The sequence below is a fragment of the Fulmarus glacialis genome, unplaced genomic scaffold (assembly GCF_000690835.1).
Source record: "Fulmarus glacialis isolate BGI_N327 unplaced genomic scaffold, ASM69083v1 scaffold14840, whole genome shotgun sequence".
In the NCBI taxonomy this organism is placed as follows: Eukaryota; Metazoa; Chordata; class Aves; order Procellariiformes; family Procellariidae; genus Fulmarus; species Fulmarus glacialis.
In genome coordinates, this window is record NW_009185903.1 from 1 (window position 1) to 22,123 (window position 22,123).

Below are 22,123 nucleotides of genomic sequence, written 5' to 3' on the forward strand. Positions count from 1 at the left end.
CCCTGCGTTCCGCGGGCTGCCCCGGGCCCCCCACCCCCGGCCCGGCTCATGTCCCAGGGGGCTCCGGGAGGGCAAGGGGCCACTTCAGAGGCGGCTCAATTGCAGCTGCAAACTGAACGGGGCGGAGGGAGAAGTGGGCTTTAAGGGGGAAAAATGCTCTTCCCACTCCCACGTTCCCCTCGCAGTGGTGGCAAGGCTGGGCACAGGAGAACAAGCTGAGCTGAGCTGAGTCTATCTGAGTCCAAACTGGACCTTTCTCATGAAGGGTGGGTGCACGCATCCCCACATCCAGGCCACATGCATGGCACAAACAACAAATGGCACAAGGTCTCCTACTCCAGCTACTTGTGGACATGTGGGTGAAAGCCCTAGGGTTCAAGATGCGTGTTTAAGGCACTGGTCACAAATACTGGCAGAGCAGGGACATCAGGCTCCTATGGCTGGCTTTATGCTCCAGTGTCAGAGTATCCCATCTCTGTATGTTTGTACGGCACTAATCACGGTTCTGCATATGAATTGACGTTTCTGTATAGAACCAGACTGGACTCATCAGCCAGTGTGACAGTGGAAGCAGCATAGGCAGAGATTACAGCACAGCTTTGCAGCCCACTGCACAATCAGCACAGAGAGCCCTGGCTCTCCAGGGGGTGAAATGTCCTTGCCCAGCCAGTGGACACTCCAATACCACCTCGAATCCATGCTTGGGGCAGGCCTGGGAAGGCCTCACCCATGATGTCATGGTGTAAGTCAGCTCTGCTGAGACATCCCAGAGTCCTGCTTTCAGCACTTTTGGGGACCTCTAGGAGCACAGGAGGAGGGGTCTTAGTCTGGGTGTTGCAGTTTGAAGGGCTATGCAAGTGCTGGAGCACAGTGTGTCATCCTTTCCCATGGGGACAGGCAGCTTCTCCCTGCAGAAGGTGGGGATCTCCCACCCCAAGAGTAGGCTCACCCCCTCTCGTGCAGCCTCTGGGGTGAGTGATTTAAAAGGCCATGGCTGATCTCCACAAACAAGCTGCCCATTTTTGATCTGTTCCCATTGCGAATATCTCCATCCTGTACAAGCACAGTGCTATTCATTTGAGATGGATGCAGCATTAATATTTCTGTTTATTTAGGTTAGTTTAAATGGTTACATTTGAACATGAAAAAAGTCTTCTCTGCCAACTGCCAGAATGGTTTAAAGCAGTGAAAAGACAGCGTTTAAAAGAATGCACTCCTGTGGGGTCCTCTTGTGCTTAATCTCTCTTTCAACATTTTCTGCATCCTTTGGGGAATAAAGCACCCCTACTCCAAGGCTGCTGTCATATCTAGGCATCTTAAGACACCTAGAGGAGACCACCTCCCTGTGTAACCTATGCTGACAACTCCCCCCTCAATCACCATCGCTGACCTTGGCCAAGGTCACTGCAAAGGAAGAGGGCCCCATGAGAGGGCTTCTTTGGTCACCTGAAACAGAGCTGGAGATGAGGTCATCAAAAAATGTAATCGTAGTGGGATAGAAGAGAGGAAGGTTACTTTTGAGTAGCTTGGGATAGGTTAGTAAGAGTAGCATACAAAGATATACAGAGTATGCAAAGGTAGAGCAATCAAGGCTTTGCTCTACATTTCTAGGAAGTTACACACATCAAGATTTTTTTTTTTTAATATCAGTTTCATGATCTTGTCTGGATGAGTGATACTTGAGTTGGAACCCACCTCAAATGGGTGTTCCCCCCTACCTAGGTATTTAATTCTGTTTGACCTGTGTGGTTACCTTATAAAAAGGAATTACACTGGCCAGATAACTGGCCAGGTTGCTACACAACTTTAATTTTCTTTAGCATGGAAATAAGAAGTCACCCATTAATAAGTGCTATTTAAAATGCAACTTATTTGTACTAGTTAAACCACCTATGCACCAGCTAATTTGCTCTGCAAGAAAATCTACTTTCAGTATATTTCCTCTGCTTTTAAAATACGGAACATTTAACTTTTTCTCATCTCTCAGTCTTGCTGAACAGCTACGTTATGCTGCTTTGGCTGAAGTTATTGCTCATTTAAACCTGCATTAAGGGAGAGAGAATGAGATGTGTGGCATCAATACTCTTTAACCATTCCACTTGCACATAAAAGACAACCATGAATCCTGGGTTCTCAGTATCACTATAGATTTACTGTTGCTGTCACTCATAACAACAGCCAGAAGCAGAGAAGCTTGGAAAGCTGTCTGAGGATTAGTTTGAAAGACTTCACCCTTGAGATGAAGTTGTCTCTTCGTGGTACACCTTATGGGTCCTATTATATTAAAAGAGAAAAATATGGGCTACTTTACATTTAAAATACATGCCAAGCAGGACTGAAAGACCTACACAGACATTGTCATGAGAAAAAAAAGGAAGAAAAAAGATACAGAGATAAAAAAGCTTACTTCAAAGCACCAAAATGATACCATTTTGCATAAGTATATGTCTATTGAAAAGGGTTCCAGCTGGTATGCTTAGATTAATGTTATTACCCACCATAAATATAATGGAAACAGCTGTACTTTCTATCTTCTTAAAGGATGATGCTTACATTAAAGCTCCATTGATTCTCAAGCTATAAGTACAAGAGTAGTACAATAGTAGGTATGAGACTTGTGGACTTTCAAATCCCTCTCCATCTTTGGATCTTCTAACAGAAATGTGACTCCTGAATCATGTTAGTATCATGATGCAGAATTATTTCAAACTGGAAATACTGTTCTGCTTTGCTTTGCTCCATTCTGTTCCAATGTACAAGTGTTGATCTCCTTCCTCCTTCAACTAGGGAGATACAGAGAGGCATTATACAATGTGGACCAGTCCATTTAGCTGCTTTGTGTTAAAGTTATTGGATAAAATACAGAAATAGCTTTCTGAACAGCCAAGCTCTTCTCTCTCCATGGCTCAGCCATTGAGTTAAGCTGGATTCACCCTTTCTTCCATTTGCTGCCTCAGTCGAGGTATAATCCAGGAAGAACAAAACTGCTTTAACCAAAAAAGGGAGATTAAAGCTCAAATGGGAGAAGGAAGGAGACTCCAAAAAGTATCATGACTTAGGAGCTGTCTTGAAAGATATCATGTTTGGGTTTGAATGCACTCAGACTGGGACACGGTTAACCCAGGTCAGTGATAGCTTTGGTGGGGACTCTAGCCACAGATACAGTGAGTTAGGAGTTGGAAGGCTCTGATGTCTTCAGCTTCATTGTAAGAACCACTTCTCCTCCATTTCTAAGGTGTTGGTATCCATCTCCTGGATTGTCCAGAAAGTTAGGAGACACCTTGTAGCAGTGCTGAATAAAGCACTCCCAGAGAAGGACGCACACAACACAAGGTAGCCTTCACACGTCAGCCTTCCACAGTAAGTAGCTGATTATGTCTCTTATGAGAGGTCTCCCCTTTTTGTAAGCTGGCTGGTCTTGAATCAGCTCTGAATCCATGATGTTACACAACATTATAGCCAGCACAGCTCTGAGATTGGACTAATAAGGCCTTGATGCCCTGTTAAAACATCTGCATGGTTTCTTGCTTGCACCAAGTATTGACAAACTGACCTCACATCCGACAGCAAAAAGCCACACAGACTTGCCTTTAGGTAACTCTCCTCTGAAGGGGCTTTTTTGTGGGTACTGTATTGATGCACAGACTCCATGCTCTGGATAGGCAGCCTCAGTGCCTTGCTTAGGGACTCCGCTCTGCAAGCCAACGACACATCACAGCATACAGCGTTCTTGACTTGCACAAACCTTTTGGGGATTGGTGCTTGTGCAAATACAATGTATTTATACACAGTGATAAATCTTTGTTAATGAGGCTGCAGCTGTGTCTGTGCTTTGGATCAATGGCAACATCACATTTTCAGGAAAAAAAACCAAAATCAGGATACAGGTGCTTGTGTGTAAAAGTAGAGGTACAAAGGGCCAAAGGTGTAGAGTTTGGGACTCCATGGCAACCTTGCACAAATGTGAGGGACTGAGGGGAGAATGACTGTGAGAGAAAGTAAGGTGGATTACTCTGTTAGTCATTACCATCCTGGCTCTGGGCCCAGGGTGGTAATGCAACCTCACAGCTGCAGCAGACTATAGTTCTGCATGGTGGAGATCTCCTCCTTCTGCTAACCTTTGGCATGAGAGAGATGAAGGCTTTCCTCAGGTTTCCAGAACTAAGGTGATTTTTCGCATTAGTGAGAAAAAATGGATTAGTGTCTGAAGACCAAAATAGTCAAGGGTCACCTGTAGGTGTCTCCTTCTCTGTTAATCTATAGTAATTAAGATATATAACATAAGCATTCATGCAATACACAGGAAGAGAATAGACTGAGACTAGATGAAGACTGGTATTTGCATATGGCAGCTTCTAGTCAGTAGCCAGTGATTAGCAAGTTACAGCGAATCTTCATTTTATCTTCTGGAGGGCATTGCAAAGGATCCCCATCTCACCTGCAAAGGAAAGAATCAGAGCAGTTAATCTTACATTTCTAACACACCTGTATATGTTTACCCTTTATATCCATTCCCTGAAAGAATAAGGTGAACAAAGAATTGCTGGATTGGACTTATTTATTAGGGTCTTACTGGAGTAACATTTGCAGAGTCAGCCCTTTGCCTTCATCAGCCGTGCAAGGATGGCTCACAGAATCAGGGGTGCCAGCTTTTAGCAGGCTAGCCAATGTTAGGGGGAAAACGTATCAGGAAAAAGGCTAGAAAGGCAAAAGGAAATGTGATTATAGCCAAGCTTTTCCTTTTCTTTGTTACTGAGAACAGCTAGAGCCACACATCAGAATCCACCACAAGGCCCTCTGGCCTTTCCTAGCCCCTCCACTAAAACTTGATATTTCAGATGTAACAAACTACAGTCAAGTGGAAATGCTATTTTGAAGCTTGGCTGGAATTAGGAAGCAATTTTTGCACCAGAAAGGAGATGTGTGCTGCTTGAACTTGGTCAGGCTCAGAGCATTAAATGCAACCAGGCGAAATCTGCTTTGTGGTTGCTATTTCTGATCCAAGTTTTGAGGAATTCAAGGTAACAAATCTGTAGTTCCTTACTATTGATAGTGTCGGCTAAGTTCTTCAGCTGCTTTGCATTGTCCAAGACTTCAATCCTCTGGGTGTACGGATTATACCGAACAGAGAAAGGACGAGGGATCGTTTGAGCAAATTTCCTGGGGCAAAAATACAAAACCACATACAAACTTGAAAAGCTCCTTTTTTCAGTAACTCACTCTTTTCTTGGTGTGTGCATTTGATGAGGGGAATAAGAAAATCTGTGAGAGGAAATAACTGAAATTCCTGCAGGGTGATCTGAGACCTACAGCATTCTGTAACATGCTTGAATCTGCATCTGTCCTTACCACCTTTGGTTTTTTCCGAACAGGACTAATTATGCTATTGGTATGGCAACATTGTTCCTGGTATAGGCCGACTATGTAGCTACTGGGTTTTGCCAAACCTGAAAACCTCATTTTCCTTTCAGTAATGCAAAATATAGGAATCCTGATCCAAGTCTGCAATTTCTGGGAAAGTAAGGTCAAGTACCTATGCCATCCTGGCATACCAAGGAGCAAGCAGGGTGCTAACTTCTGGCATGGTTGGTAGTGGCTTCCAGGTCATTGCAAAGATAGGAGATAGTCAATGGAGTGAAGCAACTTTCTTGCCACCCCTTATTTGCAGCCTTCGTTTCTGCAAAATAGTTAATTCCGTGGCAGAAACATTAAGATTTTGGTATCTTGGGAAAATATTAATTTGTATAACCACAGAACTGTGGAAAGAAGGACTCTGAATGGGATGAGATGGTCAGAGCTATTGTTCCAGGCTTCTTGTAGATCCCAGCAGGATACTAGTTTATATATCTGCTTTGGATTACTGAAGTTACTGCTAAAAGAGGAAGGAAAGCCCACAGGAGTTGATTATGGAACCCCACTATCCAGACTGTGACTTAGCATGGTAAATCCCATATGCCCAGAACAGTGGAATATGCTGGATGCCATCTCCACATTGGTCCTTCAGTTTAGTCCTAATTATTATCAGCTAAGGCCATTGTCTCAAATAGAGTTCAGTATGAGCAGGCCACAAGGTGCGACAGTGGAAAAAAAATATATTGGCTAGGATGAAAGTGTTTAGTGGCATTAGTCCAGTTTTTCTAAGGGGAGAGATCCACGTTAGAAGACAGTCTTCGTAAATCTCAGCTGAAGGTAAGATCCTAATTAGAATATGAATGCCTTAAGCTGAAATATTTTAGGTCAGTCTCAGAGTAATTTTTCAGGGAGGTTTCTATCACACACACAAACACACATGTCCAGGTGCAAGCCACGAACACAGACACTGGACCAAACCCCAGACCTCTATTTCAATTTAACCAGTTTTCCAATTTGGTCATTGAAACAATTAAAAGAAGCTCCAAGGTCATTTTCACAGAGTAAGGCAGCATCTTCCGTTTTGCTACTCAGTTAGAGAAATATACAAAGAAGATAGAAACTGTGTGCAGGAAATTAATAGCACAAACCAGAAGAGAAGGCCATCTTTCTCAGGTATTCCCAGAGAAAAGGGAAGAAGGAGAGGCTGCAGGCTTATGATGACTGAGGAAGCAGCAGGGGAGGTAGCTAGGAAGACTTTGGAGCTAGGGACCCTGGGGCAGCAGAATATCTTGGGTCTCGGTATGTGCTTATCTGTGAATGGGAAAGAGAGAGAGAGAAGAGACTGCAGGTCTGGGACAAGTCCCTGTGTGGTATCTCCAAGTGAAAAATTTGTTGAGTGTGAACCAAGGCTAACCCCCAGTGGCTTGGCTAACATCCAGAAATACACTGGTGGTTTTTTTAAACAGAAATAGAAATATTGCTGTGAGGTGTAACGCAAGCTGAACCCCAAACACAGTCTGAGCCATTTCTGTTTCAAGAACCAGAACTGAACCTGGACCATTATTTCAAACTCTTGTTGAACTGGAACCGAATCTGTATTTCAGTCACAGACGACTGAAAGATTTACTGTGTAGCCCTCTAGTCTTGTAAACACACTGCTGGTAACAAGCTGGAGGCTCTGTATTAAGCTAACCACACAGGCCTCAGGATTGGGTTTATTAGGCTTGCTTGTAGTTTTGTTTAGCTGTAATAGCAATTGTCTAATGACCGTGCAGCTATTACCTAATTTGTTTTAGTTTTGCTTAATTCTGAATAACTGTGTGCTATAATGCCTATCATTAATAATTTTTATATAGGCGGGAATAGCAAGTAGTTACGCTGTACGGAGTGACCTAAGTCTGACCCTAAAGTAATGATGCAGCATAAAGGAGTACCAGCATGGGCTGATAACAGAGGCCCTAAAGGTGCGAGCATAGGATGATGCTGGTTGTCCCCAGGCTATCAACAGCTCCCCACTGGTCAGTCATTAATAGTGAAGCAAACTTAGGAGCTGAGGAAAAAACACAGGTTTAGAGGAAACAAAAGGGACAAAGAAAAAAATATTTAACATAAACTGTAAAGTCAGAATTAACATAGATTTGCAGACCAATGCAGAAAGAGCAAGATGTAAAGCATGTTAGAAAACATAAAAATGGCTCTGAGGAAACCTTGGGCTGAGGAAGAAGAAAGGAAGCATCAATACCATCCACTTCCTCACAAAAGAGAGGAAGAAGCTCCATTCATTAACATCACAGCCCTGCTCTGAAGACCTCAAGATGCTGCTTACTTGACAAGTCCACCCACCACCACCAGACTGAAACTGTTGACTAAAGACACAAAAGAAAGTGTAAGGGTTAGCATAACTTCAGAGGAAAAGGAGTAGATACTAGGAGATTTTTTGTACAAGAACTTATAACTATAGTATTCTTAAAGAGATTTGTTTTGCATTAATTAGCTAGCTTTGACTCTAAGTGTTAGTATCATTGCAGTTGGACTAATAATAATTTTTTGTTGCATTTTGGTTATACAGATGAAACTCTTAATTAGACTATCCACAAATTCTTGGCTTCATGTATAAGGTATGTTCCCCTTATTGCCCATAACAAGATTTTGATTGTAACAACTGCTTAGTCTCTTTAAGCATTGCACAACTTTTTCTAATGCCTCTCAAAACATTACTGTCAACCCAAGACTTGTTATGGCAAGGGGATCGATTGTATTGGCAGCGGACAAGAAATTGGATCTTATATGGAATGACTGGATTACCTTAGCTTTTCTTTTGCATCTTTAAAACTTTCAGCAACATAGTAGACAGGCTGGAATTCAGTAACAGGGTACTTCTGCACAGCAGTCTTCTCCAAGACAAGAGGCTGAATCTCAGGCTTACTTGATAAACAATACTATGAGCAAAAGGATAAGAAATTTATTTCAGTTAAAAAGTGCTTGAATTTGCTGTGAAAGAAAGATAGAGCTACTGAATGCCACCCAGGAAAGAGTTGCTCCTGTGGAATACAATGACAATGTTGCTTACTAGGAAAGAAGCAAGTATGAGTCCCCTGTATTACGTACACACTGACACATTTATTAGAGCTCTTCAGTGAAGTACGACATTTCATGCTACTTCTATGCACAAAGTACAAAGCAGAATAAGGATCTGAAGACATTCAGAAGAAAAATTTGAGTGATTATAAACGTCTTTGAAATGTTGTTTTATAGAACACACCTGCAGCTCCCCAAATGAAGACAGCAGCCCTGCACCATATGCCTTGAGTGAATCGCCTTCCTTACATAGTCCAAACTCCACTGTAAACCAATAAACCTAGCAAGAAAATTAGACAGAAACACATGATTCCTTGATCAAAAAGAGCAGGCACACATAATTGATTTGAATATATTTGGAGTTTACATTTCTATTTAAAAAGTTGCCATGCATCAAATATCAACTGTATAAATACAATAAATGTCCTCACAAACTGGAATTCTTCACCTTGAAGGGGCACAGTGCTAGACTCAATGTGCCCACGAATCATTTCAGTTCCCTGACAAAGAGAGTTGTGTTTTACTGTGCTTACATTTAAAAATGTGTCAGAGGAGCAGAGACAATGAAACTATAGCAATAAAATTTCATTTTGCCCGGCCAACCCAGTTGAAGTTTGAACCTTAGCTGATAGAAGTTTGTGTCCTGTTTCACACAGAGGGCGTCTAGCTGCAGCAGCAAGAGAGGGAATGGGCTGTTAGTGCAATATTGAAGGAAGATGATGTGTGGCCTAGTTTGACTTCTTGGCCTGTCATTTTGAAAGGGTACCTGCTCTGGCCCAAAAGAACTACCTCATCTATCAGAAACAGCAAAGACGGTGCAATGCTTTGCCCAGGTGAGTTGGCACTCAGGACACTAATCTCGCATGCATATCCTTGTTTTCATTTGAAGTTTGCAATTCTGGGTCTCAACAGTCTCAGAGTAGGATTCAGGTGAGCCACACTGACTGCAGAGGACATTATCTGCCTGGCAGGGTGGAAGAGAAGGGACACTTGCAGGTAGAACAACTACTGAAGCTGACTCCTGAAATTTTCTGTGGGGGTGTAGTAACATGTAATCTCTTCTTGCCCAATATGTTTGTGCTGGAGGAAATCTTGTCTGGGCTTCTGTGTTTAATCACAACTGTCACTTTGAATAAGGGGTGCCAAAGTTATTTTCCTTTAATGCAACTGTTTCAGGGTGGGGTTTTCCAATCACGGTCTTCACTCCGTTCCCATTCAACTCTATGGGAGTTCTATCAGTGACTTCAGTGGCAGCAGAATTAAGACAACACAGGGTGCTTTGGAAAATTGAGCCCTCATTTATTAAATTACCGTAGCGAGTTTCTCGATGAAATCATCTGGAGCTCCCAGAGATGCCAGTCCAATTTCCTGTAACAATAAACCATTATTCTTCAAGCTGTTTATTGCAAACATTCTTCCTGTCTCGTCTTATGTAATTTCTCACATTTTAAATGTTACCATCACTTACTACCACACACAAATGTTTACAGGACATGTTCCTATCATGCAACATCAATTTTAAACCAGAAATCTCTCCAGAAATGAACAAAGGGTCCTGTCCAAGTGTCATTTACAAGGCACGATCCTTTGTGCCTGGTACAAAGCCCACTGAGGTCAAATAAAATTTTCCTCTTGCTTTGACAGGCTTTTGGTCAAGTCTACAATGCACACCCGAGAGAATGATATGGTCAAAAGGAGGTAAATCAGTCACATCCACACACCTTAAATATTTCTCTTTGTTTTGATGGGCCCTGATTGCAGGAGTTTTCCTGGAGCCTTGAGTTATTTTTTCTGAATGGCACGGCATGATTTGAAAGAGCTTATTTGTACCTTAGGAGCTAATGGAGACTTTCCCAGGAGGCACACAATAGCTGGATTCAGAAGACAGCCAACAAGACTGTACATACAGGTACCTTTCTTGGTTTGCTCCAGGGAGGACTGCACAGTGCAAAATCAGAGCCCCACACACACCCACACCAAAAGCATGGGAGCAGCCATCACCATGTCAAATCCTAATAAGCCAAGGTGCGGTAGGGCTTACCTTGAAGGAAACCCCAGTTCTGGGAAAGGGCAGAGCCTGGGGGCAACACTGAGTGCTTACCAACTACATCAAGTCAACTTTTGTCTTGTGAGCAGGATGTTACATCGAGCCCATTTTCCCTTCCTTCTGTCCTTCCACCCTTCTGTCCTCCATCCTTCTTTCCATCCTTCTTTGTCTCTCTCTTTTTCTTTCTCTTCTTGTCTTTCCTTTTCCTTCTTTCCATTGTTCCTTTTTTCCTTCTTTCCTTTTTCCTTCTTTCTTTCTTTCTTTCTTTCTCTCTCTCTCTCTCTGCCTGTCTGTCTGTCTTTCCCTCTTTCTGACTTTCTTTCTGTCTTTTCATGTTTTCTGGTAAGATGCAGCCAAAAGTTTACTCCTTCACTGAGGTTTGGCTTCTTTTCCAGAGACATTAACACTACCAAAGGAAAGCTCCTCTCCAGCCTTCTCCCATGCTTGCAGCTGGGACAGTTCCCCACTTTACTCAGCCTTCTCTGTGGCTTCAATAGAAAACAAAAAAAATCTTCACTTTCCCTAACATTTGGACTGCAGGGTGGGGCAATAATTCATCTGACTCATGAGCCATTTAACTTTGCTCAGAAGGATCAACATCTACAAAAAGGTTTTAGATGATGGCTTCACAAAGGGTTTGCCTGTAAAAAAACAACTCACAGAAGACAGACATTTGGAATTTGGGTGTATGAGTTCACCTAAGTGATTTGTGTCAAGATTTCAAGCAATAAATAAATCAGCCTCAGCCACTCTTACACAATATGCTAATAAACACCCCACCCCTCATAGCTCTTGGTTCATCCTCTGAGTTGCCTAGTCTCTGGTGTGTTCAATCATAAAAATAGTAAAACCACTGAGCAACTTACCTGGGAAAACTGAGCAAAACTGGGATCAGCAAAAAGAGGCACATGTCCTAGCAGCTCATGGCAAATATCACTGCAGGAAAACATGACATCTGAATAACTTTAATTTAGAAAAAGTCCATCAATGCTGGATGAATGCCCTAGACTCAGCACATAGTCAGGAGCATGTGTATTTGCTCCTACCAGCAAATAATGCTCAAGACTCATGGGAAAAGGTTTTGCTCTAAAATTATTCTTGTGATGGAAAGGCTTGCGCACTCCAGGGTTTTCAGTGCTTTTATCATCATACATCCCTCAAAGGAAGGATGATATATTATTTATTTTTCCTTATGGAAGAAAACCATCCATTCAACTGCCCACCCAGCTCAGGAAAGCCCAGAAAGAAATCACCCCACCAAAGGGAACATGGACTTTTCAGTCTCAAGGACAAGAAACCTCTTCAGATGAAGCTCGGGCTACTAAGACAATTCACCATGGTGTCAATATGCACCTCGAGCTCAACTCCAGTCCATGTTCAGGCCCACAGCCTCCCACTGAGAGGTGGAAGCTCACCCTTCCTCAGGTGGGACTATTTTCATCACAAGTTAAAGTTGGCAACTGGACAGGCATGTTTGGGGAAGAACTCACCTAGGGACTGCTAGATTTTTCAAAGACAGAGAAGTCGTTTGGTGAGATGGAAAGGGGAGAGAGATAAGATGCTCCCAGGAGGGCAAGGCCTGCGAAACATATTTCTGCCTGGCTTTGTGCACAATGAGAATGGGGTGAGGAGAAGCAGGGAGGAAAATCAGAAGAATGAGGGATAGAAAAATGGAGGGGAAAAGGAGGTTGTGTGAAGAAGTAGGAAGCAAACAAATGGTAGGGAGAGGAGGAAGAATTGCAACAATATGAAGCAGAGGAAGAAAACTGTTTTGAAAATGGCAAGTGGAAAAGGACAACGGACAGGGACAGAGAGAAACATTACAATATGAAACTGAAAAAGGTAAGGGATCAATGATCTGGGCTTCCTCTATCTTGCTGCCAGAAGCTTGCTTGCAAAATATTGAGTCATTCCTGCACTAGATTTCACACCACTGTTTGGGTGCTAATAGCTAAACTAAATGCCTTTGTACACTGCTCTCTCGCCTCCCAGCCACCACACAAGCATGCCTTCAGTAGCAAAACTGTCTGATCAGTCCCATAAGAACTTGCAGAAGAGGATGCAGCTTGTTAAAAAGACTAGAAATCTTCCGAAAATGTTTTCAGAAGAGAGCAGTCACTTGGCCACTCTCCATTAGCTCTGTTCCCAGGACTGCCCCAGAGTTCCACATGGTTATTATCAGTTAGGCTGACCCCACTGTGAGTCTACTGCAACTTTACACACTTTCTGTGCCAAAGTACTTACGGCTCTGGTGTGTACATGGGTTTGGACGCATGGCGAATATACTGTGTAGAGTGAAATACTCGGAATGCCAGCCCAGCCAAGAAATCCCGAGAGGAGAGCAAGCCTGCAACAGGACGCAGGCGAAATCCAGTGCAGGCTGAAGGGACAAAAAAATGGCATCTTAAAAACAGCTAATGTGCTTGATTTATCCTTGTCCGGACTCCTCACAGTGGAAAAAGTTTGTTAATTGTTTTCTTTGCTCTCCTTATGTTAAACAGAGTTTAGCTGTGAAAGAGCAGGGAATTTTTTACCCATGTGTACCATCGTCACAGTATCTGTGCATCTGTACCATCTTACCCCCGGAAGTTTTAGAGAGGGACCGGGACACAGGCTAAGTGATGTGCCCAAGCACCACAGGGACCCTGTGATAAAGCAGGGACTGCTTTTCCATCTCTGGAAGCACCACCCCCACTGACAGCTGAGGCCTTTCATTTAATTTGGTTCTTTTATATGCTTCAGACTTACTCTGCAAGAATTTTGAAATATCTTCAAGCTGGGGAATGTTGTCCTCCTGGTAGCCACAGTACTTCTCCAGCAGTGGGAACACGTGGTTGTGTTCATAACAAGCATGAGTTGGATAGAGACTCTTCAGCTCCCTGAAAACAGTGCCCCATGTTTTCTTTTCTTCTTCTGTGTAGGTGACTCGAGGAATAGGTTGGCCACTGGAAAGAAAATGGATACCCTCCATAGGAACGACAGAGAAAACGTCCTATGCCACAGCATCGTACTCAGGAGCTTTACATGCATTGGCCAGGAGCTGCTGGTGCAGGCGGAGAGATGCCTTTGGTCTGACATGCAGGTGCAAAAGGAGCCTCACTTGCCCTTAGGCACAGGCTGGGAAGGACTTTACTGACCTCAGCTGAGATACTGGCCTTTAGACAACTCCTTGCGCTATTGTGGTAAAAATAAATTAGTGCTTATTTGTTTTATCAAGATGTTCTTCTAAAAATATTTAGTGGCTGTTGGTTTCAATTTATTTGCATTTCTAGATATGGAGCAGCTGTTGTATTTCTTGCTCTAACACACATTACATTAATCGTTTTGGTTACAACAGGAAAACCATCAGCTCCAGAAAACTCTGTTTCTTGGAGAGGCAGAGAAATTCTGATCTGTGCTTTATGCTGTAACAGATGCAGACTCCAGCCAGTTTGACTTTTTATAATTGTAATGAGTAATTTTGAGTCAAATCCCACCCTCAGGCCTCCATGTGCTTAGCTCATGTTGAAGCTAGCAGGAATTAGACAATCACAAGCAATGTCGTTTGGCCTCCTGTGAATAGTCAATTCCTTAGCAATAATGATAGGGCCATAGGTGAATCCAGCGGCTTTGAAAAATCAAAGGGTTTTAAGTAACTTAATAGGGTTAACATCACTGCTGGAATAATGCTGGAGCTTTCCAAGCCCCAGAGACTCTTTGTTAAACTCTTGATGACACCCCACCATCTCCCAGTCCCTCATTTTTTCCTTGAGCCTCAGGGCAGCTCCTCTGGAGCACCGTCATTTTCTGTCTCTCTGTATCAGCCCTCCTTGATCTGTGGAGCTTTAAACATCATGTTGAATTATGAGGGTTGCTGGGGAGTTGTTGTTCCTATAGCACTCCTAAGTAATCCTCAGTCACCTTCCAGGGCTACAGGGGGAAGCTATGGCTTAAAAACCTTTTAAATTTCCATTAAAAAATTTCAGGCATCAACAGGGCCAGAAGCAAAAGAAGGCAGAGGGAAGAGGCAAGCTAAAAACAAAGAAAAGAGAAGTCAGGGAAATTAAGCATTCAACAAAAACGACCGGTAAATGTATCAGGAGAGAATGCAAAAGAGCAAAGGCAGATGAGAGAGGCAAACAACAGGAGGAAAGAGAAAAAAACAGGTGCAAAAGAAGGGACACAGAAGAGGGTGAAATTGATAGCAGGAAGAAGAGTATGAGACAAACAACCACAGACCTCACCTTTGTAGTTGACTTCACAAGCTAAGCACATTTGCCTTTTCAGATACTTCCCATGAAGCCTGATAACTTTGGTTGTCCCTCTCCTCCTGCCCAGTTCTCTGCATCTCTGTCCCCCTATGCTGGAGACACCCCTTTGACCTCTCCTCCCCACTGTAGACCCTGAGAGGCATGCCTGCCAGGTGTTGCACGCAGGGCAAGGAGATCACAGATGCATCTGGACCTTCCTGAATCAACGCCCAAAGTCACAAAAAACACGTGACTTCTTTCCATGAGCCCCAGAAGCCCAGACGTGGGCTTTCACACCCTGCTTATTGCTCTGTTACTGAAAGACCTTACTGGAAAGTATAAGAACTTCACATAAAAGGTGCTTTTGGGACATAGGTCCATGTCTGTATAGGCTCTGTTTCCGATGTGTCTGAGGATCTGAATAAAAGACTAAATATTAATTAGTTACATCTTGGAATATAATGGTTTCCTTCATCTTCAATGGTTTCAGTTTGAATCTTGGGGGGAGGGGGTGGCTAACATGTTTTTTGTTTTATTTCTATGTAGGATTTGATGAAGGCCGGCAAACTAGAGACCAGAATTTGTTATCCGTTATGCAAGAAAGGTAAATCTTCTGCGGGATACCTATAAATGGGCATTAGATCCATCTACATCTGGCCACAAAGTCTTATCCAAATTTTCTAGCTATAAACTGGGCTCCTGACTTTTTTCGCTTTCCATCAATCAGTCCAATTTTGTCTCTCATTTTGTGATTAAATCATTAGCTCTTTGGCTCAGGGACTATCTTTTCATTGCAGTCCTGTCCAAAGTGGAGCCCTAAATGTACAACATATGTTACTTTATCCCTTGCAATCACAATTTTTACCAGTCTCAGCAAGAATCAGGCCCAGTAGTACTGATGTAAATATGTGAGTGGCTCTGGGAACAGAATTTTATCTCCTCCAGATTTGATCACTGAAAGCAATCAAGCAAGCCTGTTCTAACTGAATTTATCATCTCTATTCATTTATTTTTCTTGGGAAATGAGAGCCCAAATTGCTGATTGCAGCTGGGTCAGACATGATAAAAGTAGAGTATCAGGCGTTGGATTAGCATCAGAACCATAAGTTATTCATTATTTTAATAGTGTATGCAGCTCCTGCTTTAATGTAAATGATAGGCACTCCTCCCCCAGCCCTGGTTTAATGGGAAGAATACCAGAAGCGGCTTTATTCAATGCTCAGGTCTTTGTAGCAGCAACAGAGTCTGCTGCTCAATTAGACAACAAAGCCGGGGAAGAGGGGTGTTGTGGGGAAAGAAGGGAGGCAACATTCTCTTCTGAACGTGTGCCTGGAACAATTTACTTTTGTTTTACTGCAATTTGGAGATAAATGCATGAACAGGAAGATTTAAACACATGGCAGAGAAAAGCCAACAGCAGGAGGATGTTTGGGGAAAAACAGGGATTGCCAGCAGGGTGAGAGCCCCAGGAGAGGGCAGGAGATGTGGGCTTGCTTTCTGCCCACGCACTGAGCACTCACTGTCTGTAGTTGTAGGCGATATCTGCAAACTCCTTCCTCCGGGCCCGGTAGACAGGATCTTTAAACCCCTAAAGAGAAACAGCAATGGTCAGTCCCTGTGTAAGTGCAGGCAGTGAACAGTCTTCCTCTCACCAAGCACCCTTGGGCACAGCTGGTGCAGTCCAAGAAGTGCAGGAGGGTGAGTGGGGAAGCTGCCTTCATCCTGCCCAGCTCCACTGACCCTGCTTGTACAGGGCATCGCTCCTTCCCCATCTGCGGGGCCACCAGAGCAACCATTCAGCCACACCTCCCAGCACCTATTGCTCCCCGAGTCCTTTCATTTTCTCGTTTCCACTTGCCACGAAAAGGGACACATGCTCCTTTACACTGCCAGCAAGGTGCTCCCGCAAGAGCGATACACCTCATTAATGGCACTCAGATAACCATGTCCTTCTGGTTTCTTAGGAAACTTGTTGCAGTTCCCAGCAGAGCTGACCTGGTCTAGAAGAGCAGAGTTAAACCACATTAGAAACACACTCATCAACTCAGTCAAACTTTTTAAGCAGATTTTCAGCATGAACCACGCTTAAAGATGCTCATTTTCAAACTGTTAGAAGAACACTAGTCACTTAGCAGGCCAAAAAGCCCTATTTGCACCACAAATCCAACCGTTTGAAGGAATTTAATTACCACAGAGAATGTCTGTGGTTTGGAGCTTGACCTTTGCAGCTAATTACCAATAAAACCAGGGATAAGAAATATAATCTTTAAATCTGCATCTAGGATAACCATTCTCCGATCCCAGTGTGCCTGCTATTTAGACTAGAAGTTCCTCAGGGCTAGGAGTGTCTTCACCACCTAAAGTGGAGAAACGTCCTTCCAAGCTAGGACATACTTCTGCAGGGCAAATAGCAACAACTCACTGAGGACTGTGGCAGTTCATGAATGCATCTCTTAGTGGTGCACGGCACAACTGGACTGAGGGGCCATGAAACACAACCAAGTACAGGAGACAGCTGAAGTAGAGTGCAGATCTAAGAGTGTGAGTCAAAAAGAGGCAGGCAATGGCCTAAAAAATGCACTGTCCAAGATTAACCTGGCATAGAGGTATTTGTGATTAAATCCCATATCATTTAACTACTAAAAAGGCAGGCTCCTTTAATTTCTCTTTTTCTGCACTCTATGTACTGTCACACCTATTTAACCCAGCAGCTGGGTTTCCTTTTTAAGGCATAAACTGCTCACTAACTAATTCTAGGAACTGGAGCAGAGATGCTTCATTCCATTTAATATCTTTTTTTTTTTTTGGTTTCCTTTTTCAAATACAATCTTGGTCTATTCCCCCATGACACACAAGGGGGCCATTGACTCAGTGTATCTCCTTTCATTCTGCTTTTCATACGACCACACTGAACATCATGAATCATTGTACATGATACATAACACATCTCGAATTAAGCAATAGGTAGTGAATGACTAATCACCCCATCTCAATTAAACTAATAGCAGCAATTTTTGTTGCACTGCATGTAATTTATTTATAATCACCCTATCTCAATTAAACTAATAGCAGCAATTTTTGTTGCACTGCATGGAACTCAGTGTGTTTTGACAAATGAAAATAAGTTGTTGTTTGCTTGGAGACGGAATAGAGGCAGAAAGTATTCTTGTATCTGGAAGAGCTGAAAAACCGCTGAATATTTTTTTTTTTATCAGCTAAGCCAATGAACAAAACTTTCTGACTCTACCATTTAAACCACAAACTTTTTGAAACAGAGACCTTTTCTTTTGTTCTGTCTCACCATACAAGGGTCATGTCAGATTTAACAATCACATAACAAGGCACTAAGCTCAATCGTGTGTATGTGATCAAGGATGAAAAAAAAAGTCTTCCTATCTCTGGGCTATGATATGCTGCTTCTGAAGTTTTTGTTGCTAGTGATTCACAAAATGAGTCTGAAGTCACCATATCAGAGCCACTTGGGAAAACCAGAGGTGTCCCTGTGGTGGCTCTGTGCTCTGATGACCTCTATGACTTTTAAGGTCTCCTGGTATTTGCTCATATCAAAGCAACCTTTGGTCTGACTTATTTCATGCTAGGGATTGGGCTGATTCTAACCCCAGAAATGTGGTACCCTTCTTGTCCTAAACCAGATGAGACTTAGTCTACTAGATTTGTCTTAAAGCAGAGCAAATGCAAATGACAGAAACATCTGTCCCAATAACTAGAAACATGTTAAAAAAAAAAAGCTCTGTTTCTTACAGGATGGTCGGCATCCAATTCTGCTCCATAGCTTAGGATCTGATTGGCAAACCTGTCCAGCTCCTGGATACTTCTTGGGAACCATGGCACTGCAAAACAGAAGAGAAATAGATACTGGTATGCTTCTTCGTTACTTGGGGCCTTCTTCTGGTCTTTCCGTCTTTCCATCATAAATATAAAGAAACATACACAAGGGGCTAAACTCTCTGGGCAGATATGGTCTTTCCCTGTAGTAGGAGGCAAGAGCAAACCCTGCAAGTTGTCTTGAATTTGTGGCTGTTTTGCACTGTTGGAAGAATACAGAGCATCAGGAATGTCTAGCCCTTGGCGCAGAGCTGGCTTGTAATGTTTATGATTTTCTGTTTATTATTCTGGTTTCTTGGCTTACCAAAATGTAGGAATTTTTCCAGAGTATCCTTCCTTTCATAGTAGCTAGAATCAGCCATTTCAAAGGAACAGCAAGAAACCCCACAGCAAGAAGGATACAGGATTATTTGACACACTGAAAATCTCTTTCTAAGACCTACTTGGTGGCCTCACTTAAGCTAGGATGCTGAAATAAAATGATAAATGGCACCCTAATACCTCAGACTAGCATTGTATTACTGCAGTCATTATACAATAATGCATTCATTTAATTAACATTCTGGGCTGGGTTCTCTATTGCCTTGTAACTCACATACTATACACACTGCCTAAGGCGCACCCAGAATATGAAATGGGACCACACCAACTACACAGCATGTAATGCCCATGTGGCCCTCCCTTTACAGAAGGACATAAGGTGGAGGGCAAGGAAGAATCACCGGGCTTTCCAGATGCAATGTGTTCAGACAGGGGAAAGCAGAAGGCACTTGTCTTCATGGCAATTGCACTATGAGGAGAGGCTCTTTGCAGCTTGTGAGGTACATGGAGCAGTCATCCCCAGTCAGACTTCCTTTCTGGAGCCACGAGTGTATTCACCCAGTGGTCCAGGCAGTCCCTTGCCACGTGTCCCCTCGCCAGCAAGAGACCTGGCACAGGTGTGCAGTGGCTGTACCAGGCTGCAGCCCCCTCTTCCATCTCCTCCAGAAGGATCCGGCTGCATACCAAGCACGGGACCTCCTTGTCAGCCACCACTGGGCCTGGCCACCTCAGCCCTCTGAAACACTGAGACAGAGAAACTCAATGGAGGGAGTGCAGGGATCATGGGCCCATTCCTCTCCCTTTTACTGTCATCGCTTCAGGAAGCACAACTGTAGGTACCACCACTGGGTACCACTGGCAGCTGGGCACGTCCTGGGAGTTGCCAGTGCTGCTGGGTTCGGCTTGTTTGGCTTTCCCTTCTGCTGCCCCATTCTTACATTTTTGGCCCTTTGACCCTAGCTGCCTGCCTCTTTTCTTTTTCTTTCTGCCTGAGTCAGAGGCTACAGCCATGCCTGAATTTAAAAGCCTGTGATGAACTTCTCACAAATACAACTAATTGCTCTTTGAATTCATGTACACATCTGTCTCCAGGAAACTCTGCAGCACTGAGCTCTATCATTTCTTTACATGTGATATGAAAAATTACTCCCTTTTGTTTTAAACTTGATTATTTCATTTGATGTTAATTATTTCCTGCATACAAACATCATTTGTTGTTATTCACCTTCTGCAGGTCACCTAGGATTTTATAGATCCCTGTCAGATCCTCCATCTACCATCCATTGTCCTGGCTGAGACTTTACCTGTGTATTTCAGGTACAGAAACCATGGGCTACCTTTGAGCACTCACGTCACTTCTCTCTGCAAAACTTCCAGTTCTACCATGTTTTTTCTGGGGCACAAGACCTCCATCTAAGGATGTACCCCATGCTCAGGCCCTCCAATCATGTCCTGTATGCTCCCCACACTGAGTACAAGTCAGCTCCATGGACTCTGAGGCTAATACCACCCAAAAGTCTGCTGGCCCAAGCCCAGGGGCTCTGAGCAGTTCATTTAGTGACTTTCTTGCATGAATGGGTGTTGCTTGCTCAGTCAGTGCTTGGAAAACAGCTCATTCCCCTGTGTGGCTCTCTGCTCAGCTGGGAGCACTGCCACTCCGCCATACCTCCCCATTTGATTTTGGGTTTTGTGCCAAGCGAACCTGATCCCCAGCCGGCAGCTGCTGCATGAGCCCCCTGCAGCGCCTTGCTGATGGGGCTCATCCCGGACGTGGACCACCTACGGGATAAGAGGATGACTCTGTTTCCAGGACTATTCAGCCTTGCTTTCTGCTGAGCCTAACCTTACGGAGGGCACTTGTGGCGCTGGGTTTCTGCGCGGCACCTGCACAGAGGGACGGGCACAACAACAGCAGATTTACAGGACACACTTTGGGCGACCGCGGCTCAGCCCCACGCAGAGTGCTCGCTCCCCCTGACCTGCTGTCCCACCAGCAGCCTGGCTCCATCCAACGCTCCCACTGGGAGCCCTCAGATTTGCTTCAGGCAGGCCAGGGAAAGCAGGCTGCTAGTGGCTGCCAGCCGGGAGAGGTCCCGGGCTGCCCGGGCTGCAGAGACCCGGCCCGGCGGGTCGGCAGTGCTCCCGGCTGTGCCTCCCCTTCTCCCGCCCAGCAGGAGCGGGTTTTGGTCTCCCCCTTTCCCAGCTGCACACCCTCCCGCTTTGCCCTAAAAACCAGACCTGAACAAGTCACTAGATGGCAGCAGCAGTCCCAGGAAGATCTTCCCGAATGACTTTATTTGCTGGGTGTACCGCTAGCTCTCTAGTTTCTCCAGAAATACTCTCTCACCTTGCTGTTAGCAACCTTCCTGCACCTCCAGTCCCTTGAGTTAAACCGGTCAGGGGGGGTGAGTAGAAAAAAGTGTGTTTGAGTCCTAGAGAGGAGTCACTACTCACTTACACCATGTGAAGGGTGAGCACACCCAGCCATCCTGCCCCTATTTTCTGTATGGGCAGAGGGGCACCGGGTTCATCTCCTAGCTCTGCCACTGAGCTTTGTGTGATGGTGGGGGAATCCCTTCACTGTTTTGTGCTTCAGACTCCCCACTATCAGTTTGGGGTGAGGCACACTGATAAATGTTTTGGGATTAGGCACTGGAAAAAAAGGTTTCTGGCAGCCCCACAGCAAAGGATTTGTCAGTGTTAGAGTGAGTTACTGCTATTCTCAGGGACACGCCATGACCTGACAGGTCTGGGCTGTGCAGACAGGCTGGTGGGGGCTGAAGTCTGCAGTGGATTTCAGCAGCGATGTCTGTAGGGTTTTGCTGCCCTGACTCAGAAAGGTCTAGGTGGGCAGGGTTTGAATCATCGCAAATTCAAGAAGGGATAAAACAGATATATAATAGTGACTTACTTTCATTAAATACATTTTATTCTCAAGATCCCCAAAGTACTTGGTGCAGAGCTCATGATAAACTCTGGGACAGACTGACTCCCGGGCTGATGCGGTGTCAGTCCCAGACATGGATATGGCTGGCTTGTTTTTCCCCTACACAGGAGCAGCACCTTATCTTTTAAGCATGCAGCCCCTATAGATACCTGACCTATTTTCAGCAGACCTCTGCCCTCCACCCAGGTCCCCCAGACACCAGCGGTAGCTAAGAGAGAGCAGCTCTGAGCTTGCAGAGCTGGATGAAAGGGGCAGGCTGTGAAAGGGAAATCCTGAGGACCCTTAGCGCTATTTGTACCAGCA

The 22,123-nt window shown here is 44.2% G+C and overlaps 1 protein-coding gene across 1 annotated transcript in view; it reads right to left on the reverse strand.

Moving 5' to 3' along the window:
- Positions 1-4,164: 4,164 nt before the first annotated feature.
- PAH (phenylalanine hydroxylase) overlaps positions 4,165-22,123 on the reverse strand; it is a 38,912-nt gene continuing 20,953 nt past the window's right edge. The window contains exons 4-13 of the mRNA XM_009583984.1: positions 18,469-18,557; positions 16,227-16,294; positions 13,226-13,422; positions 12,722-12,857; positions 11,344-11,413; positions 9,742-9,798; positions 8,615-8,710; positions 8,158-8,291; positions 5,045-5,160; positions 4,165-4,438 (exon numbers count right to left, since the gene is read on the reverse strand). Of these exons, the coding sequence (XP_009582279.1) occupies positions 4,395-4,438; positions 5,045-5,160; positions 8,158-8,291; positions 8,615-8,710; positions 9,742-9,798; positions 11,344-11,413; positions 12,722-12,857; positions 13,226-13,422; positions 16,227-16,294; positions 18,469-18,557 (1,007 nt within the window). The 3' untranslated portion in view covers positions 4,165-4,394. The remainder of the gene's footprint in view (positions 4,439-5,044; positions 5,161-8,157; positions 8,292-8,614; positions 8,711-9,741; positions 9,799-11,343; positions 11,414-12,721; positions 12,858-13,225; positions 13,423-16,226; positions 16,295-18,468; positions 18,558-22,123) is intronic.